Source organism: Triticum aestivum, chromosome 7D, assembly GCF_018294505.1.
Source record: "Triticum aestivum cultivar Chinese Spring chromosome 7D, IWGSC CS RefSeq v2.1, whole genome shotgun sequence".
NCBI lineage: Eukaryota > Viridiplantae > Streptophyta > Magnoliopsida > Poales > Poaceae > Triticum > Triticum aestivum.
Genome location: NC_057814.1, coordinates 93,656,728 through 93,678,501, shown reverse-complemented (window position 1 = coordinate 93,678,501; position 21,774 = coordinate 93,656,728). Strand labels below are relative to the sequence as shown.

Genomic DNA, 21,774 nt, shown 5'->3' with positions numbered 1-21,774 from the left:
ACTTTGTTCACTTGGACCCCACTTAACAGTACGGTGGTTCCTATGACTCAACAAAGAAGGAAAAGAAACTACGAAACAGCTATATCTTCGCACTTCATAGTCTTCACGTGAATGTCTTCTCGAGTCATAATCTTCGTTGTGAATATCTTCACATACCACCATTGTCTTCAATGTCTTCACACATTTTTAGGGGTCATCTCTGGTAGGTAAACCGAATAAATGAGGGACTACTACCTGTGTTATCCTGCAATTCTCACAAACACATTAGTCCCTCAACCAGGTTTGTCGTCAATACTCCAAAACCAACTAGGGGTGGCACTAGATGCACTTACAGGTATGAAAACATCAATCATTCAATATCATCACGAAAATCCATCCAAGTTTGGCTATTAAAGATTTGAATACCTTATCGGTTGACAAGTAAATCCGGAGTTTAAATACCCGGCGGCTCTTGGTCAATGGTGAATTAATACGCATCCATTGTAATCCGGGATTTTTGTAACCCAGCGGCTTATAGCCTTTAACAATCAAGAACTGATAACATCAATTTGAAACATCAATTTTCATGATGGGCTTGAACGTAATCATTTATGTAAGCCAGAGCTTTGAATGTTCTGCACAAAGTTTAAACAACATATGCCATGGCGACTTATCGTCAAAAGACAGGGTGGGTAACAACCCAATATAGTCTTATGTAATTACTGAAAAGACTAAGCAAGGCCATTCAAGCCTAAATATACTGGCGACTTAAAGTCAAAAGCCAGGGCGGGTTATCAAAACCTCGCATATTCATCCAACAATTTAAAAACATACCAAAGGCATGAATATAACATTGATTTAAGCCTCCCCCAAGCTTGAGCGATGCTTTCTCCTTCGCGAGGCCAAAAATTATATATATAATTGCGATCACGATGAACAAGATGCATAGGATAAAATTTCTGATGAAATTCCAATTTCAATCATTTGTAGTTCCATGATCTCGTATCATCACATAGCCTATACCATGTCGATGCATCTCCCTTCAAAGATAAAGGGAAGACCTTCTTTTCTTAATAAAATCACCGGGTATACCTGCAAGCTTAAATAATCCACAAACTTCATCCACATATATTAGCTGCTCATCGGGATGCTTTGTTCCGTCTCCTGCAAAAGGATTAGCTAGCAGTTTTTCTAACATACCCGAAGGAATCTCAAAGTGGACATTTTCATTTTCATTTTCAGTAGGTTCAGTAGGTTGAGGAGCAACTCTTTGCTCTACTAGTCGGGGTGAAGATACCCCGAACAAGCCCCTCAGAGGATTACTTTTCATAGTAACAAGTGATAGTAAATTTCAGCACACTATATAAAATTTTCCTTACCAAATTCCACCTACCAAAGGCGCTTCACTCCCCGGCAACGGCGCCAGAAAAGATTCTTGATGAACCACAAGTATAGGGGATCTATGGTAGTCCTTTCGATAAGTAAGAGTGTTGAACCCAACGAGGAGCAGAAGGAAATGATAAGCGGTTTTAAGCAAGGTATGCTCTGCAAGCACTGAAATTATAGGTAACAGATAGTTTTGTGATAAGATAATTTGTAACGAGCAACAAGTAACAAAAGTAAATAATGTGCAGCAAGGTGGCCCAATCCTTTTTGTAGCAAAGGACAAGCCTGGACAAACACTTATATAAAGAAAAACGCTCCCGAGGACACATGGGAATTATCGTCAAGCTAGATTTCATCACGTTCATATGATTCGCGTTCGGTACATTGATAATTTGATATGTGGGTGGACCGGTGCTTGGGTGATGTCCTTACTTGAACAAGCATCCCACTTATGATTAACCTCTATTGCAAGCATCCGCAACTACAACAAAAGTATTAAGGTAAATCTAACCATAGCATGAAACATATGGATCCAAATCAGCCCCTTACGGAGCAATGCATAGACTAGGGTTTAAGCTTCTGTCACTCTAGCAACCCATCATCTACTTATTACTTCTCAATGCCTTCCTCTAGGCCCAAATAATGGTGAAGTGTTATGTAGTCGACGTTCACATAACACCACTAGAGAATAGACAACATACATCTCATCAAAATATCGAACGAATACCAAATTCACATGACTACTAATAGCGAGACTTCTCCCATGTCCTCAGGAACAAACGTAACTAATCACAAAGCATATTCATGTTCATAATCATAGGAGTATTAATACGCATATAGGATCTGAACATATGATCTTCCACCAAATAAACCAACTAGCATCAACTACAAGGAGTAATCAACACTATTAGCAACCTACAGGTACCAATCCCAGACTTGGAGACAAGAATTGGATACAAGAGATGAACTAGGGTTTGAGAGGAGATGGTGCTGGTGAAGATGTTGATGGAGATTGCCCTCTCCCGATGAGAGGAGTGTTGGTGATGACGATGGCGATGATTTCCCCCTCCCGGAGGGAAGTGTCCCCGGCAGAACAGCTCTGCCGGAGCCCTAGATTGGTTCCGTCAAGGTTCCGCCTCGTGGCGGCGGAGTCTCGTCCCGAAAGCTTGCTTATGATTTTTCTTCGGACGAAAGACTTCATATACCAGAAGATGGGCACCGGAGGGCCAACAGGGGGCCCACGAGACAGGGGGCGCCCTGGGGGGTAGGGCGCGCCCCCCACCCTCGTGGACTGGTGGAGGCCCCCCTAACGTATTTCTTCCGCTCGGTATTTTTTATTATTTCCAAAAATAACTTTCGTGGAGTTTCAGGACTTTTGGAGTTGTGCAGAATAGGTCTCTAATATTTGCTCCTTTTCCAGCCCAGAATTCCAGCTGCCGGCATTCTCCCTCCTTATGTAAACCTTGTAAAATAAGAGAGAATCTCTACTCCTAATGTCTCAGTTGGTAGTCTCCGTTCCGGGTTTATTTTCGTCCCACCTCCCCTGGTTTATTTTCGTCCTCCCTCCCACCTCCCAATTCCCTCGCTCCCACCTCCTATTTTCGTTGGGTTTTTTTGTCGGTTTTTTTCGCCAGGTTTTTATTCGTCCCCCTCCCACTGGTTTTACAGTGCAGAGAAAACCATCCCCGCACGCCCCTCCACGATCCCTACCCGATTCACGCATCTCACCCTCCCTCCTGCACGAGCATCCGCCGCCGCCGGTGCGTTGGCTGCCTCCCTCCCCCATCTCCGGCCACCTCTCGCCCCTAATAGCCGGTCGCCTCCCTCCATCGGATGCCGACCACCCACTTCACCGCGCCGACCGCCTACATCCCAGCCGCCGGCCATGACCAGATCCGCACCGGCGTTCCCGCATCGGCGCCACCACGACCACGCAGCGGCAGAGGAGTCCTCCTCCTCCCACCACCACCGCCGCCACCACCGCGCCCTCCTCCTTCCACCTCCACACCCATCCATATCCCTCCCTGCTCGCGCCCGAAACCCTAGCCCGCGGGCGGCTATGGCGACCGAGCTCAGGATCCGCAGCATCTTCCTCTCCTCCGAGAGCAAGAGCGGCAACGTCCGCAAGGGTATGCCATGAATCCCTTCTCTTCTTCTGGCCTTCTTCATCTCCACATCTAATTCGTGTGTGTGGTCTATATATGCAGTCAGTTTGCTCCCTCCGATCTGCTCTGCTTGCGTGAAGGGGCCCGGCAAGGAGAAGCTGCTGCTGCTGCAGGTTCTTCCTCCTCCCCGCTGTAGGTGGTAAGCCATATCCCTCTCCCTCCTTCTCTCTCACCCCCATCTTGTCTCTGTAGGCAAGCAGTCTGCATGTTAGCAGGCACATGAATCAATCAAAATACCTTTTTGATTGATATATACGTGTACTGAGAGGAGAACCATGTTAAAGAATCACAGTGTGTGATGTTATATTTCGTTTCCTGCTAAACTCCGAGGTTGCATTCATTTCCTTGAACAAATGTTTGAACCTTTTGCTGTAAATTTGTAGATTGAATTTAGTTGTCACAACTTTTTTGGTTGTTGCTTGCCTGAATGAAATCAGTAGACATTATTCAGATAACTGAATTAGACGATGTTGTGTGTAGTCTTTGTTGGAAATACATACTGTACCGATAGACAAATGAAGTTCACTGAGAAATCTATGGTTTTGACCAAGACGAGGATTGAGTACTCTTATCTCATTCATCATTACAAGTTGTATCTTTCAGAATTAGGTGTTCGTACAGTTACCATTTACTGTATATTATTTTCCACAGTAACTGTCAGGATTAGGTGTTTGTTGGTAATATAAAATGATAGATGTATAGAGTTAACCGAGAAATCCAAGGTTATGATCAAGATGATAGGTTAAAAATTAAGGATCAAGTACTCTTGTCTCATTGATCATTACAAGTTGTAAGATTCAGGATTATCTCATGCAGTGTTTATCAATATCCAGGATTAGGAAAAAAATGTACTCCTATCTTGCAACTTTGTTTCAGCTTCAGGCAAAGTGCACAGTTAAGAACCTCATGCTGCTGTGAGAGAAACTTAGAACAGTCTTTACTATCTTTTTTTTCTTGACAATCGTATCTTGCCTGAATCAATTCAGTGCTCATGTTCAGATAACTGAAACTAGACACTGTCTTGTAGTTGATGTATAGAGTTCACCAAGAAATCCAAGGTTGTGAGCAAGACGGAAGCTTTAGAATTGATGATCAAGTACTCTTATCTCATTTATTACTACAAGTTTTACGATTCAGGAATAGAGCGTTCATCCGTGGCGCGGCCGCCTCCTTCCCCTCCCTCCACCACACGCTGCCTGCCGGATCTCGCCGTTGAGCGCGTCGGCCCGCCGTCTGCAACCACCCCCGTCTCTGATCCAAGCCGAGTACAGGGGAGCCACCGCTGCCACCGAGGACAAGGTCGCCTGTGGAAACCACCGCTACCTCCGCTCCTTCGATCTCTCCCCTTCTCGCCACTCCTCACGGCCCGCTCCGCACGGCTCGGCCTTCTCGGCGGGGATTTGCTCTTTGGCGAAGAGAGGCGGCTGCAGGCGCATGGTGCCGATCCAGTCATCGTTGGTATTCAAGTTGCCACCTAACGCATCTGTTTTTATTTCTTATTAGGTACCTGAAAGGCTGAACCTGATCTGATGAAGTTGCTTGTCAGACTACCTTCCTTTGATGAACTCGAAGGTCAAGAGACCAAGGTATCGTGAGGAGTGCATATGGCCTGATGTTCCTTGTGTGTATCGTGAGGATTTGGGAGCATCGGCAACGGACAATTAACTAGCTAGGTCATGGTATTACGATGAGCCAGGTCATGGTACACAGGCTAACTACACAAGCTTCTGCTGTTTTATTGTTGGTCGTTCCCGTCCACTGCTGCCAACAGTCAATTTTCTGCAGGGTTTTTATTTCTTTCTCTTCCATCGAAAGCTCCTTTTTGCCACTGATTAATTAGTTGATGCATGTGGAGATTTTCGATACTAGGAGAACCAAGTTTAAATATGTGCAATTCCATCTATCTAGCATCAATGTCGGGTGAGGTTAGACTACAAGAAAGACTAGATATTAAGCTTGTCCATTCTGTCTACACCTTTTGAATCTGAAGTGACTACTGTTGTAAATAATGCTACTTGAGTACCTGGTTGATTGGTTTTGTTTATTGTGGTATTGAGTAGCCTACTACATTAGTGGTGTCAGCTATATTTTGTAAGTTTGTTATCGATTCCATTTGGTTATATGTGTGTGTGATTGAAAAATAATGGTTTAGATATGAATTGCTACAGTTTTATATAATACTCTTTGATCTATGCTGCTAGGTCTGCCGCTGCGTGCATGACAACATGAGGTGCCGCAATCGGCGTGGTATGCTGGTGGATGATGGCGACAGTGAGATGGTTGGCAAGGATTATGAGAGGTCGGCGAGCAGCACTCCTTCCTCTCTTCCCTGTGGATAAGATGACCTGCAGCTCATTGACGTTCCCTCGAGTCTCTCTTTCTTCCGGCAAGGTAAAGTTCAGTTTTCTGGTGACCATGTTTATTAAATTCTTTGGTAGAATCCATATTGATTCTAAGATGACATTATAGTGCATTTTTGTCCAGACATATGATTTTTCATCATCTGGTGTATGTCGATATAGCACAGCCCACACATACCCTCCTACCCTGAGTAAATCTGAATCCCCATATTTCAGTTCTGAACTCCAAAATGTCGTACTCAAATGGCTTGACCCCAGATCCATGTTCTGGACTCTTGATATTTTGTGAGGCCTTTTCATTTAGCTGCTCAATCTACATAAGCAGAAAACCACTCTCTGGATGCGTGCATTTCTGGCTGTACCTGAAGCTATCTCCAACAATCTCCTTCTCCATCCATACTTATTTCATAAACCAAAACCTTGCGTTTATCACAATACCTATTTTAAGCTCACTCAGGATGACAAATATAGTCACAAAGTTTTTGGTTCTTCGGTGTTGATAAAAAGAACACCTTTTTTCTATTTCCTCTGATCCTTGTTTAGTAACTACAACTCTCATGTTGTATTTGCTTTTACTGTTTCACCTCACCGTGAGTATCTTTTTGACTCATTCTTTGCTCACTATTGTTCAGATTCTACATCAAGGCTTGTGGCTTACCTTATGGATCTTAATTAAGTCACCCCTTGCAATTTCCTGAGGTGCTACCTCATCATTCTTAGGTGGCTCCTTTTTTTCCATTTTGTGGCAGTTGATAGTTGTGTAGTACATGGATGGGGGAGCTACTTATTTAGCCTATCAAAGAATTATCTCACTAGATGTACGTAGGGAAAGAGAGCTCTTATATTGACACTCCTAGCACTTGATATAGGGTAAGCTTTTTTTCAAGTTGTTTATAATCTTGTGCTGGAAAATAACAATCATAGATTGCTAGGCATTTGCCATATTGCCATGCTAACTGAAAATTGATGTCATCTCTGGTCTAAAATGTCGTAGCTTGTTCTTTTGCACTTTCATACACTCGTACTGACTACACATAATGTCAAATGATGCGAGTGTCAGTATATATCATCTATGGAGTTGCTTGTGCTATTGGAATTTCACCAGTTGCTCTAGAGGTATGCTTTGTGAAAATACTTCATTAGTATATCATCATTAAATGATGCACTGTTGTTTTATAGTGGAGTGTGATATAGATCAGATTTCTTTTTGTATTCATTTCTGCTATTGTTTCCTCTGTTCCTTTGATGGTTTCGACGACTCTTACTATATATAATACCATAAAATATAGTTTTTCAATCACAAACGCAATTTACAGTGGCGAGCTAGCAGAATTTTTGTGTGTCAAAAAACAGAGTTTTGAGTGGTTCTGTACTCTTTCGAATGTAATTTTTTTTGAAAATTTCAAGAATTTCTTCCAGTTTTATAAACTGAACTCCTGCATTAAGGTGTCCAGAATTGTTTTACAATGTGGAGTTTTGTGCACTACAGGAATCAGCTACTTTGCCGTCTGCCACGGCAGACGGCAAAAGGCTCCGGCAAAGTAGGCATCGTGTCGTGGTTTTGTCACGGCAGATGTCCTAGTGAAAGGACTTAGTCGTGAGGCCAACGCATCTATGTAGTAGCTTGAGAGGGGTTGAGTGGAATCGAGAGACGCAACACAAGACAAAGATTTAGACAGCTTCGGGCCCCGGGAAACATCATCCGGTAATAACCCTACATGTTGTTTGTGGCTAGGTCTCATTATCATCATGAGGAAGACGCCGTAAACCGGCTCTTGTGTCTAGCCCTAGAGATTGTTTCTTCTTGTCTGTCCCTCTTTGGGGAGCCGTGCCCCTCCTTATATATGTTGAATGGGCGGTTTACATGACTAGTCCTAGTTGGATTAGGATTACTCTATTACAAGTGGAGTCCTAGTCTTGCTTCCTTTGTAGGAGAATATTCCTTGTGCTTTCCTCATAAACCGGCCCACCATTAACGTGAACCGGCCTTCTGGGCCTTGGGCCTTGTCATCCGTTTGACCCACCCGCCGGGTCACTAGTGAGTCATAATGACCAGACGGGTTACTTGTAAACCGCCAGGTCAGGGTGGGTCGCCAGTGATCGCCAAGTGTCAGCGGGGTCTCAATAAACCGCCAAGTTCGGCCAGGTTATACTTCCGGCCAGTTTACACCGCGGGGTATATCCCCGACATTAGCCCCCAGTTTAATTTGGATTTATCCATGTTAAACTGATCCTGTAAAACAAACACAAGAACAAATTCGACAGATTATGCTCCGGGTTAAGAATTCTTGTAAACCGGCACCTGATCATCCTTAATTCCTTGTCATTTCCTTCTTCTAGAAAATCCAGGTCAATAAGCCAGCTTCATACTCAATTTGCTGACATTGGTTTCTCATAGAGAAATATTGTGAAGAATAATCCACTTGAGTCGGCTTTCAAAGCGCCGGCTTAAGAAATATGGGTCTTGAAATACTCATCTGATATTCAGCCGGTTTGAAGATGTAAAACTTGCTGGTTTGTAAATGTGGATGGCACCGAGTCATAACTGTTACCGACGCCGGGTCATAATTATTGCAGACACCGGGTCAATCTGGTTTGCTCAGAACTGAGAATTTGAAGATGTTCCTCCTTTATATGCATATTACCTGTTGCCCCCAAGTCTTAAGAGGAGAACATAGTGATAACTTAAGACTTGTTTCAATATAAATGTTGCAACCTTGAAGAAATCTGGATTGTTCATCTCAGTCACTAGTCACAACTGAATATTCCATATTATGTAGCCCCCAAGTGCCAGGTTGTTATGCTTGCAGCAACCTGGGACTTGTAATTGCCTGATGCTCAAAAAACTTCAATGAGTGTAGCCCCCAAGGGCCGTGTCATTATGCAATAATGAGCAAGGACTTTATAAATATCATCATGCTTCATTGAAAATAACATCATATGATGTAACTTCACCATGGGGCTTGAACCCACGTCCACAAGGTTAAGAGCTTTGTGCTTTACCAACTGAGCAGTGGACCCTTGAATATAATGAATTAAGTCTTATGTACCTTGAATCATTGATAGGAGCAATTGGTAGCCCCCAAGGGCCGGCTCATTATGATGTGATGAGTCGGGTCTTCAATAAGGCCAATAAAAATGACTTTGCATTAGCCCCCAAGTGTCATGGTGCATGCTTGCAGCGACATGAGACTTGCATGTAATCTCGATTTGAATAATGTAGCCCCCAAGTGCCGGGTCGTAAGCCTGCATCGACTCAGGACTATTCCTTCCATTGTAGAATAAATCATATCCTTTGATAAAATAATAGCTATTGCGCTAAAGCGACTTTGAAAACCTCAATAATACCGGTTATTAATAACCATAATAAAATCCAGCCATGTTGGCTATTCAAGATAATATAATCCGGTATGAAAATCTTATTCATTCAATATCATAATGAAAATTCAGCCAAGTTTGGCTATTTGAATAATATAACCCAATGATTTATAAGCGCATGATACCAATGGCGCAATCCAAATATATACTGGCGACTTATAGTCCATAGTCAGGCCGGGTTAATAAACGCCGGTGATTTATAATCACGCTTTATTCAACCTGTTTCTGCATACAACAAGTTTAAAGTGTCCTGGCGGTTTACCGCCAGACGGGTCATAATGCCCAACATATAACCTGGGTTGATAACCAAGGCTGCACTTAAGAATAATCAAATATGAAATATATCATACCTGTGACATTAAATCACATCATTGGTTGGCCAACTTTATTGTAGTAAAAGGTGATAACCCCAATCTTGAGTACTGATAACTCCTTCCATATTGCGCCGGTTTATGATAAAACCGTACCGGGTTGTGATAAACACCGGATTAACCATAAATAATACTGGCGATTTGTAGTCAAAACCAGACCGGGTTGATAATCTCCGGATTATGACTGATCATATACTGACAACTTGTAGTTGACAGCTTAACCGGGTTGATAAGCGCCGATTTAAAAACGTCACAAATCTTATGAAAACAACGAAAACTCAGCAAAAGGCAAGTAAAAACCGTTGTAGTCGAGGCTTTTTACGGGCTGCCAGGCCCTAAAATCGACAGCAAAGAAATCCCAAGCAATATTGTGAGCTGTGCTCAGTGGGTGCCTATGTTTGAGTTGTTGTTTTACAACACTCTCTTTGGCCTCGGTTTGACGTGGCTTTGAGCCGATCAAGAGGTGTGACTATGGTTCGGGTTCGACCAAGTCCCCAAGTGATGCTGTGGCATTACGCCGATCAAGAGGTGTAGCTATGGTTCGGATGCGACCAAGCCCCCAAGTGATGTTGTGGCATTGCGCCGATCAAGAGGTGTAGCTATGGTTCGGGTACGACCAAGCCCCCAAGTGATGTTGTGGCATTGCACCGACCAAGAGGTGTAGCTATGGTTTGGGTACGACCAAGCCCCCAAGTGATGCTATGGCATTGCCCCGACCAAGAGGTGTAGCTATGGTTCGGGTACGACCAAGCCCCCAAGTGATCAATAATGCGATAAGCCAATAAGGCAGGATACCCATGTTTGAACCGCGCATCATGGCAGCAAGTCCTCTTTGGCAACCTTTAACTTTTTGTAAGAGATAAATTCTTCTTGAACCGGGATTTTGAACCGGATATTGAGAGCTTCAAAACTTTGTGGGAGACATCTTTCCCTTGAACCGGATTGTAAACCGGATGTTTGAGATCTTCAATGAGACTGACTTCTCTTGAACCGGATTGTAAACCGGAGTCCTTTCTGCTGATCCGGAACTTCTTCATTGAGCCAGGATTTTGTAACTGTCATATACTTTCTAAACCAGAAATTTTCTGACGGACTTTTACATTTTCATCAATATAACAGTAGCCTGCGGGACCGGGTTATCTTTCCCTCCGTCGTCTTGGGGTTCTTAAATTTGCTAAAACCAGCAAAATTTGCTGAGTCATGTCATCATAGCCTCCGAGTCTCAAGGTGACTCGAGGAGTCGGCTTTGAGATTCTCCATATTTGACCGTGATGTAAACCGGTCATAACTTATATATCATTGGTGTTGATAGCACGATGTGAATCCACAGAAGGTTGAGGTGACTGCGGCGGGTTATAAATGATCCCGTATGAGCCGTGTCAGCAACTCGGCCAATGGTTCCTTCCAACTGGCTATTAAGTTATCCAAACTGTAGTGGCGGCGTTTTGTGCGCATGTCCATTGACCCATCTAGTGCAGACGGCGGCTGAATGATAATTTGCCTCCAATTTATTGGAAGAAAAACCAGGCTACCCAAGCAGTGACTTGCTCATACTCAATAAATAACTCATGCAGACAGGTGTGGCCTGGTGTGTTGATGCAGACCAGACCGCGTGGGTTTGAATCACACCATTTGTTTGAACAATGCAATGTGGTCAGATGCTGGGGCATAATAACACTGGCGTGAGTTTTATACCCATGGCATGATGATCGCCTTTGCAGTGAAAAATTATCCTACGTAGGAAACATCGCGATCGAGAGTAATTGCTCTTAAAATGAATATATATTGAAAAATAGATAAAACGAATAGCACCTGGTATTTTTGGAAGGAGGTCGAGGCAGTCGTAACAACAAGGCGATAATAAAAAGTGCATCGGATGGTATAATGAACCGGCAATAGTGGCAGGTTCCGTTGGTGTCATGAGCCAGCTGTAGCGGCAAGTCGGCTACAACTGAACTGATAGTTTGATCCGGGACTTGACGATGTAACTGGCATTTATAGCTCCGTATCACACACGCACGTATGCATGTGTACTTACTGAATTTTTCCTTGCACATACACAGGTGCCCTTTGCTACTCAATTGATTTCTGCAGTATGCACCGTGTTAAGCCTCACCAAAACATGACTTCGACCTTGGTCTTGACTGATAGGAGAGAACCGCCCGCAAAAATTCCTTGCCTGACCTTGACCCGTGAACATCAGAGACAAAATAACGGAGGCAGGGCCCTAGCCTGACGCAGTAATGCGGTAATCCATTCGAACGGGGGTGACTCAGAAGCACAGCGCGTGGCGCTGCTGAACTGCAGTTAGCGGCGGCGAGTGAGTCTCGGCTTGCGATAGAAACGAGCGACGGCAGTGAACCGGCGGTGAGAGCGATTTGAAACGGAGGCGGTTAGCAACGCCGGCGAAGGGAGACTGCTGCAGCCGGGCAGCGTCGGCCAAGGCGCAGCTCACAGCGGAGGGTGGTTTCTCGTAGATGTAGAAGCGGAGGGGCGGATCCGGCCCGCGCCGGCGGAGATGGCTCAAGGCCTGGGCGTTTCGGCCGTGGCGGCGACTTAGCAACGCGGCAGCGCAAGGCTTGAGCAGCAGAAGCAAAGACGAGCCGAGGCCGTGGACGAGCAGACTTTGGATTCTAGCCGCCAGCGCACACCGGATTGTCGGCAGCTGGTCTCGGCGTGAGGACAGAGGCGACTTGCCGGCGCAGATAAGGTCACGGCCACGGCGATGCAGGGCGCTCCATGGCGGGTTAAAAGGGTGGCGCGGCAGGCGGCTCAAGGCCGGTCGGCGCGGGTCCGCGGGCGCTGGGTGGAGCGAAGGCGGACGGCGGTTCTACGCTGGCGGCGTAGGTGGTGCAAAGCAGAGACGAGTCGGGGTAGCAGCAGCGACCTTCAGACAGCGGCGGCTGTTGGATCGAGGCGGAGGCGGAGCCGGTACGGCCAGCGCGAGGTTGGAAACGACTCGGAGTCGACATGCGCCCATGACCAAATCCTCCTCCGATTTGTTGTTAGTTTGACTTTTCTTCTCGTGCTGATGGATCATTGGACAGACCACTTTTTGCCTTCACATTTGGAATCGGTAGTACTAGTTGATGGTTCTTTCACATGGAAAACCTTGGAAGTCCATAACGCTTTACTTTTCAAGTCGGTCAATGAAGACTTGATTTATATGCGTATGTTAGATCGAACTGGAGCTCTCACGTGACCACAAGCAGCTGTCTGGCTCACCGTTTTCTAAGATTGCACTGGTCTAAATTGGTCTGGACGAGGATTGATTTGACGTATCTCCTTCCGTTGACAGAACCTGCCAGCTTTAACATACCACGTGAAGCGGCGGTTTATCTACGGCGAGACTGATTTCTTGCCTGACTCGGCGACTTGGGGGCGTGGCGCTACACAGACGGAACCCTAAACTTTCATGCTCAATCTCGTATACGCCGCTGCTAAAAACTTCTTCAATCTCGACAGATGAACTTCGTAGTTGATGTAAATTCTTCCACGCCGGCTCTTCTTCATCCGATCAATCATGAGTTTCTCGATCCTTGGGAAGATCCCTCCAAGAACTCAACACCACCGTGCGCATGCCCCACGGTGGGTGCCAAATGTCGTGGTTTTGTCACGACAGATGTCCTAGTGAAAGGACTTAGTCGTGAGGCCAACGCATCTATGTAGTAGCTTGAGAGGGGTTGAGTGAAATCGAGAGACGCATCTATGTAGTAGCTTCTTTGCCGTCTGCTTTTTGAAGCGGACGGCAAAGGGGCCTTTGCTATCAGCGGCTGACGGCAAAGAAAGCCAACGGCAATAAATGCGTTGTTAGTCCGTTAGGCGGCTAACGGCAGCCTTTGCCGTCCGCCGCTGACGGCAAAGAGCATTCGGCCTTTGCCGTCCGCCGAATAACGTCAGCTGGACGTCACTGCGGGACAAGCCTTTGCCGTCTGCTGCTGTAGGCAAATGTGGGCATTCTTTGCCGTCTGCCACCGTAGGCAAAGCCTTTGCCGTCCGCCGCTGTAGGCAAACTGACCAAATGGGTCAGCTCCCAGGGAGCACAGGTGGCCGCCGCGTGGCTTCTTTGCCGTCCGCGGCAGACGACAAAGGAGCCTTTGCCATCAGCGGCTGACGGCAAAGGTGCCTCTTTTTTCTGTTTTTTTTAATCCAGCAATTTTCACAGCAAATATATGAATATATATATATATTTCACAGGGCTATTTAACAGCATACATATGACATATCCAGCACATAAGTTTCATCGTGCATACATATATAGTTCCATCCATTCATACATAGCAAGTTGCACATACACATTGTTCCATCCATACATATTACAATGCAAAGTTTCATCAAGATAGCAAGTTCCATCATAGCAAGCTAGAAGAATACTAGAGGAGAATGAAAGAAAAAACAAGCACTCCATCATAGCAAGCTAGCTTCCGTGAAGTGAATGAAATCTGCAAAATGGAAAATAAGAAAGTTAGAAAAAGGTGACTAGAAGAAGAAGTATATGCCATTTATGAGCTAACTTAGGTGAAATGGATCATTTATGAGCTAACTTAGTTGAAATGGATCGTTTATGAGCTAACCTAGGTAAAATAGATCGTTTATGAGCTAACTTAGGTATAATGCATCATTTTAGAGCTAACCTAGGTAAGATGGGTCATTTTGGAGCTAACCTTGGTGAAATGGATCGTTTTTTAGCTAAGTTAGGTGAAATGGATCGTTTATGAGCTAACCTAGGTGAAATAGATCGTTTATGAGCTAACTTAGGTAAAATGCATCATTTTAGAGCTAACCTAGGTGTGATGGGTCATTTTGGAGCTAAACTAGGTAAAATGGATCGTTTGTGAGCTAACCTAGGTGAAATGGATCGTTTATGAGCTAATCTAGGTAAAATGGGTCATTTTAGAGCTAACTTAGGTAAAATGCATCATTTTTTAGCTAACCTAGGTTAGATGGGTCATTTTTGAGCTAACCTAGGTAAAATGGGTCATTTTAGAGCTAACATAGGTAAAATGGATCATTTTGGAGCTCGTCTAGGTAAAATGGGTCATTTTAGAGCTATCTTGGGTAAAATGGATCATTTATGAGCTAACTAAGGTAAAATGGGTCATTTTAGAGCTAACTTAGGTAAAATGGATTGTTTATGAGCTAACTAAGCTAATTATGCCATTTTTGACATAAGTAAGCTAAGTACATGTCATTATTGAGCAAACCTAGTTAACTAAGCATATTAGAGCTAACTTAGGTCATTTTGGAGGAAACAAAGCTAAGTATAGATCGTTTTAGAGCCAACTTAGGTAAAATGGATGGTTTTGGAGGTCAGTAAGCTTATTAAGTCATTTTGGAGGAAAAGAAGCTAACTCTAGGTCATTGTGGTAAGCATATTGGAGGAAATAAGGCTAAGTCTAGGCCTTTATGCATTTATTAAGCAAAACACTAGAGAAACTTACCATGATCATGGAGGTGTAGGAGCAGGCTGGCTCGTGCTGGTAGCTGGAGAAGGATCGTGCGATGCTTGTCTGGAGTTACGCTGCACCAAAGATCATTTCCAATGTCTCGTTAGCATGATGACACTCAAATGTTAAGACTAGCAAGTAATGTCCATTCAAATTAAACTCACCGTGGTCCCAGGAGCAATCATTGGCATCGGCGGAGCGGTCTGACCGGTCTTCTCGCACACAGACTGCACATTTGGTTTTGACGACTCAGTCATACTAGTTAGTAATGAGACAAACACTACATGAATGTTTTGGCTAATCTGCAGAAGAAACTTATCACAAGGAGCTTGTACATGGCCTTGCTTGCATGTCATTCCGTGCCCTCTCCTCCTCCAACATCTTTGTCGTCCTCTCCTCCAACTCCCGCTGCCTCTCCGCCGCCTCCGCCAGAAGTTTCTCCGTTCTATCTCTCTCACTCCGTATAGCAGCCTGCAACACCACTCCTCGTTACCATTTGTAATCATTGATGGAAGCACACACAATGTAATGGAGAAATATAGCTGAGTACGTATAACTAACCTTGATGGCGAGTTGGACTGGCCGTTCACGAGGCCTTATCTCAGGAGCGGAGCTCGACTGGCGCGCCTTGATCTCCGGGAGAGTGCTAGGACAACGGATAAGTCCATCTCCAATGGCTATGGAGCCATGGGACCTCCCGCCACCAGATATCATCACCAGCTCTGGATCAATGGGACCCTGGCTCGGGTTAAAGTCCTCCCCTTTCCTCGCCTTCCCCTCATCTCTATATTTCATGAGCTTGTCATGGGAGGAGATGTTGGTGAAGTTGTTTGCATCATCGAGGTCAGACGGAGAGAATGCCTTGACTTTCTTGAAAGAGGCAATGTGGGCCATGGCATACAGGTCGTACACCTCTGGCACCTTATCCGCCTTATTGTAGCGTGCCTGAAAGAGAGAAACAAAGTAAATTAGTAATTAAAGGGCTGAAGCTAGCATGATGAATGAATTGCATGAATCATGAAGCAAACCACATACCCAGTTCCGCCCGAACTGATATAAGTTGGAGCTGCCTTGATGGTGTGGCACACCTTCCATTTGGGCACGTTTGTCCTGGGCCGCGTTGTGGATGGCTAGCCATTCTTTTGAGCACCACTCATTGACCAACACCTCCCAACAATCCATCCGATCCGTGCACCATCTCGGAGGCGCCTAAGTTAGCAAATAGAAACTTGAGTGCTACGGCTATGAATTACTAAATGAAGAAAGTAAGTACAAGGCCTTAAGAATTACCTTCGTGTACTGCTCCTTACTCAGGAACTTATCGCGGCACGCCGGCTTGGGCTTCTTGATACCACGCATGGCGTAGTAGTCTCGAACAGCCTGCACCCGAGCCTCGTGCCGTAAGTTCTGTAGTAGGCGCTTGCAGACGTTGTCGGTAACATTTGCCGCCTCCTCCTCGTATCCCTCCTCACACCTGTAGAATGTCTGCAATCAAATGAGACAATATTGATTAGTACAATTAATAACTAGCTAGTTGAAGATTTTTAAATGTGTAAAGGAGAAATTACCCAGAACTTTCTGATCACCACGTCTGCCCTCGTGTCGCACAAGACACCGTCGATAATCTCACCCGGCGGGGCCGGGGCAGCCAAGTAGTGCTCCCGGCTCAATCCAAGCTCTGGAAGCCGACCCTCACCAGGCAACGTGACAAACCCCGGGAAGTTTTGCCGGCAAAGCACTCCAAGGACAGAATTGGGCCGGCGGAGACTATGATGGTGGTCCCAACCTTTCAGATTTGGATTAGTTTGGCAGGCCCACGGTAGATAGAATACTTGGGTCGCCTGTTGAGCCGTAATATAGACATCAGGAACATCTAAATGGGTGCTTTGTTTGATTTCAACTAGCCCTATATGTTCATGAGTCCTTCTAGTCTCCTTCGGCTGAAACCAATAACATTTGAAGAGTACGACATTCGGTGGGTTGTCACCATAGAATAGAAGTTCATAAATTGCTTCAACTCTCCCATAATACTCGATACCTCCTTCGTCGATAGCAGATACACAACAATTTGTAGACTTTCGGTCGGCCATAGATAGCTCTTTGCCATAGGTACGAAAGCGATACCCGTTGATGTCATATTTGTCAAATGAACGGACCTTATAGTCAAAACCATTAGCGACTTGTCGCAATTCGGCGTTCATAGACTCTGAATTAGCCTACAAGTTTAATACAAAAGGATTGTTGCATTAGGCAGAAATTAGCGAATGAAATGAAATGGTCTAATAGAAATTACCATTTGTTTGGACCAAGAGATGAAACCGGGATTCTACCCGATCAACACAATTATATATGATGTTTTTCATAACAAAATCGAAAAATATATGACCCCGTCGGCCTCTGGAAGGCCAAAGAGCACCTTTTCGGGAGGTGTCGGGGGTCGGGGTGTCGTGTCGGTGTCGGGGTGCCGTGTCGGTGTCGGGGTGCCGTTTCGGGGTCGGGGTGTCGTGTCGGGGTCGATCGGGGTGTCGGGGTGTGGTGTCGGGGTCGGGGTGTCGGGGTCAGGGGGTCGAGGTGTCGGGGTCAGGGGGTCAGGGGGTCGGGGTGCTGTTTCGGGGTCGGGGTGTCGTGTCGGGGTCGGGGTGTCAGGGTGTGGTGTCGGGGTCGGCATGTCGGGGTCAGGGAGTCAGGGGGTCGGGGTGTCGGGGTGTGGTGTCGGGGTCAGGGTGTCGGGGTCAGGGGGTCGGGGTGTCGGGGTGTCGTGTCGGGGTCAGGGTGTCGGGGTCAGGGGGTCGGGGTGTTTCCTTCTATCCTTCTTCTTCTTTCCTTTCTTCTTCTTCTTCTTCTTCTTCTTCTTTCCTTCTCTTCTTCTTCCCCTTCTACATATTCTTCTTTTCTTCTTCTTCTGTTTTCATCTTTTTTCTACTTCTTTTAACAATATAACTAATTATCTAAAACCTAACACTAACACTAACACATATCTAGACCTAAATCTAACACTAGCACTAAATCTAACACTAACACTAACACATATCTAGACCTAAATCTAACACAAACAATTAAACAGCAAAAACAGAAAGAAAAAAATTAACTCACCGGAACTCGGGGGGTGGCGGTGGCGACGGGGGCGGCAGGGTGGCAGTGGCGACGGGGGTGGCAGGGCTCAGGGGCGGTGGAGCTCAGGGGGAGCCGGCAGGGAGGCGGGGCCGATGGGGCTGCGGTGGCGCCGGGGTGGTGGGCGGGTGGTGGGGGTGCCGGGGCAGTGGGACGGTCGGGCGGCGGCGTGGTGGGGCGCCGGGGCGGCGGGATGGTGGGGCGACGGGGCGTCGGCGGGTGGGGGCGGCGGGGTGGTGGGGCGACGGGGCAGGCTGCGGGGGAGGTGGCGGGGGCGGCGGCGGGTGGGGGGCGGCACCGGGCTGCGGGGGGGGCGGCGGGGGGTCGATCTGGTCGTGGAGAGAAACAGAGAGGAAAGGGGGTGGGGGGCTCGGCCGTTAGTTAGGTTAGTGAAGTTAGGTTTTTGCCGTCCGCCGTGCTTTGCCGTCCGCTATTTTCTCTCTTTGCCGTCCGCTAGCGGACGGCAATGAGGGGGAGCCGTTAAGTTTTATCTAATCAGCTCGTAAGTGGGGCCACCTATCTCTTTGCCGTCAGCCAGCTGACGGCAAAGAACTGGCTTATGGCAAAATCCTTCTTTGCCATCAGCCAGTTCTTTGCCGTCCGTTTTTTGTAAGCGGACGGCAAAGACCTTCTTTGCCGTCTGCTAGCAGACGGCAAAGAACTGGCAGACGGCAAATAAGGTAATTCCAGTAGTGGTGAATCCAAAAAAAATGATTAGCATAGATAACCACTACATACAGTACATGAAGGTTGGTTATGCATGGAGAATGAGGTTAGTATTGTTAGAAGTTAGAACTGGGAGTTTTCCAGCACATGACGGTTGCGGCCGTCTTCCAGCATATTGTTGCTTTTCAGCAGAACAAGATGTTCGTCTCTTTGTCTTCAATAAGGCCGATGGTAGCTTGCTGAATAGGTTAAGGGAGACCCCACAGATTTCTAATGACCACACAGGGTATTCTTGCTGGCGCCGCTGCTGGCAGATGCGCGTGGTTGACAGGAGGAGCCGGGGAGTCATGACGGTGGACATGTGGATGTTATCATGGCATTGACACATTTCGCTCTATCAACACTGCATACCAACGTGACTGAATGTTATCGTGCCTTAGATGCCCTATCAAATTTTTGCTTGACTTTTTGGTTTTGTATGCTCGGATGTATGTTTCAGTTCCTACATGGTATTTCTCATGTGGAGTTGAAACCACACTTGGTTGGTCCAATAGCAAATAATCATATGTTTCACTCTGAAATCATATTGCATATAGAGTGATGTTACGTTCTTGTGCAAATTACTGCACACATATACATGGAGTTACCTGAAAAAGTCTCACACTTGGGCTCCTGCAAGTAACATTGTCTCTCGCTTGTAGAGTTTGCAATCATACTACTAGGTAACAGCCTTACTCGAATCAGCCTTGACCTTGTATAATATACATAGTTATTTGGTGCATGGTATTTTTTAGTGAATTTGATCAAAACTGTTATTTTAAGTACATTTGTACTTTAGTTGTTTATTCAAATAAATTTCCCAGTAAGTTGATTTTCTAGCATGGTCATAACGTTGACATTATGAATTGATTTGTGAAGCACAAAAACACAATAACAGTTGGGAGGGTTGCTTTGTATCCCTATACCCACACCCACACCCAACCGGCCATCTCCCATTTTCCTCAGTATTACGACCTGATGCGACGTTGGCAGCGCAATCAGTCGGAGGAGGCCAGCGGTGGCGATGACGGCTCTGCGATGGGGAAAGGTCGCTCGTCGTCGCGGCACCAGCAATTCCACGATCGCATAATACCCGCATGTTGATGACCTCCAGGACTCTCCGGCCTCCTCCCTCCAGGTACCTCTCCGGCTCCTAACCGTTTCTCAGGTTCACAGTTTATTACTATACTACTATTGTTTAATTAGATGGTAACATAAAACTTGGAGTGTCTGATAGGAGTTCTTATTCACTGTTTGAGATGCTAACTGGGACGGAGTGAGTAAAAAAATGCCTAGAATAAAGAAATGATGAATTGTATTGTACAGATTATTGTAGTTACAGATTATGTTTAAAATCGATCATTACTTGGGATGCTGCCAACTTGCAGGGTTGATGGGACATTAAATTGCCATATTGCTTTTCCCTCTTCTTCACGTGTTAGGAATATATCTTTAACAATAGAATTGTAGTGTAGTCATTCTTGCAGTTAAAGATTATGTTTAAAATTGATCATCACTTGGGATGCTGCCAACTTGCAGGGTCGATGAGACATTAAATTGCCATATTGATTTCCCCTCTTATTCACTGTTGTAAGCTTGGTTCTCGAGGAACTTCTCATTGTTGTACATGTAGGTTGTGGAAAATGGAAATAAAATCTATTTGTTCATTCTTCTACTGTACCTCCGATCCATCTCCCACGGTTCAGTAAATTTCAGTTATGTGCTTAAATATTAGGAAGCCATCATCTTCTAAAACATATTGTTACCTACTCAAACATATTGTCCTCCTTTGTGTTTCCGATAAATTATTTATAAAAACACACGTAAAACAGAAGTTGCAGACCCTGCATTAGACCATGCTCATTTGCTTTGTCCATTTTTTCGAAGAAAAAACAGTCTCCAGATTCCTAAGCATTCAGAATTTTGACTTAGTGTGCTATTACATTTCCCAGTATCAGACGCTATATTTTTTGTGGGAATCATTGACACGGTTCCTTCAGAAAGTTGTATCTCTGAAATGGACAAACTGCTCTTATGTAATTCTACCATCCATTCTGATGTTGAGGCAAATATACATGTTATGCAGGCGTACTATTGTTCAAGATAGTGTGTGTGACATATGTGGGAACGGGGAGGAAGATGAATATCATGTTGTTATATCATGCACAAAAAGTAAGGCGTTGAGATTTGCCATGAGGAAAGAGTGGAGGCTTCCAGAAGAAAAGGAGTTCTGGTACACTGGAACAGACTGGCTACAAATCCTACTGGAAAAGTATGATTCAGAGATAAGAAAGAAAATTCTGCTGTTGTTATGGAGAGCCTGGTTTCTACGAGATAACTGTATCCACAGTGATGGCAAAGAAACCATTTCGAGATCGGTGATGTTCCTTGTGCAGTATGAGGAGGAAATCAGGAATTTGTCGCTATCTGTTGTTGGACAGGGAAACAAGAGTTGCTGGTCCCTGTCTGCATCTATGCAGACACACCACACCTAGGAATCAGCCGAACGCCGAGCCAAATGCCCAGTGGAAAGAGCCGCCTAAAGGTGTTGTAAAACTGAACACTGACGCTGCCTTTTTGTCAGGCATGGGCCAAGCCTAGGCTGGCGCGATCGCACGGGATCATACGGGGCATGTTGTCTCCTCGGCGAGTAAATCGATGAATAAATGCAGATCAGTTGAAGAGGCAGAGGGGCAAGCTATCCTGATGGGTCTGGTATCGCTGTCGAGACTGTACCAAGGCCCACTGATCATTGAGACTGACATCAAAATGATTGCAAATGAATTGGGACAAGCCAGATCAAGCCGATCGGATTGTTTTCTGGGTTGTCAGTGAGATAAAAAACACAAGCCGGATCTTCAGTTCAGTTCAG

At 45.5% G+C, this 21,774-nt stretch overlaps 1 protein-coding gene across 1 annotated transcript; it reads left to right on the top strand.

Moving 5' to 3' along the window:
- The first annotated feature begins 19,775 nt into the window (after nucleotides 1-19,775).
- On the top strand, nucleotides 19,776-21,421 carry LOC123164629 (uncharacterized). Its single transcript, XM_044582169.1, has 2 exons — nucleotides 19,776-20,040; nucleotides 20,989-21,421. The coding sequence occupies exons 1-2, from the start codon at nucleotides 20,000-20,002 to the stop codon at nucleotides 21,395-21,397; spliced, it is 450 nt and encodes a 149-aa protein (XP_044438104.1). The 5' UTR covers nucleotides 19,776-19,999; the 3' UTR covers nucleotides 21,398-21,421.
- The last annotated feature ends 353 nt before the right edge of the window (nucleotides 21,422-21,774 follow it).

Coding starts and splice junctions, on each gene's coding strand:
- LOC123164629 (XM_044582169.1), top strand. CDS start 20,000: ATGTTGATGACCTCCAGGACTCTCCGGCCTCCTCCCTCCAG. Junction 20,041..20,988: donor CTCCGGCCTCCTCCCTCCAG/GTACCTCTCCGG, acceptor CATGTTATGCAG/GCGTACTATTGTTCAAGATA.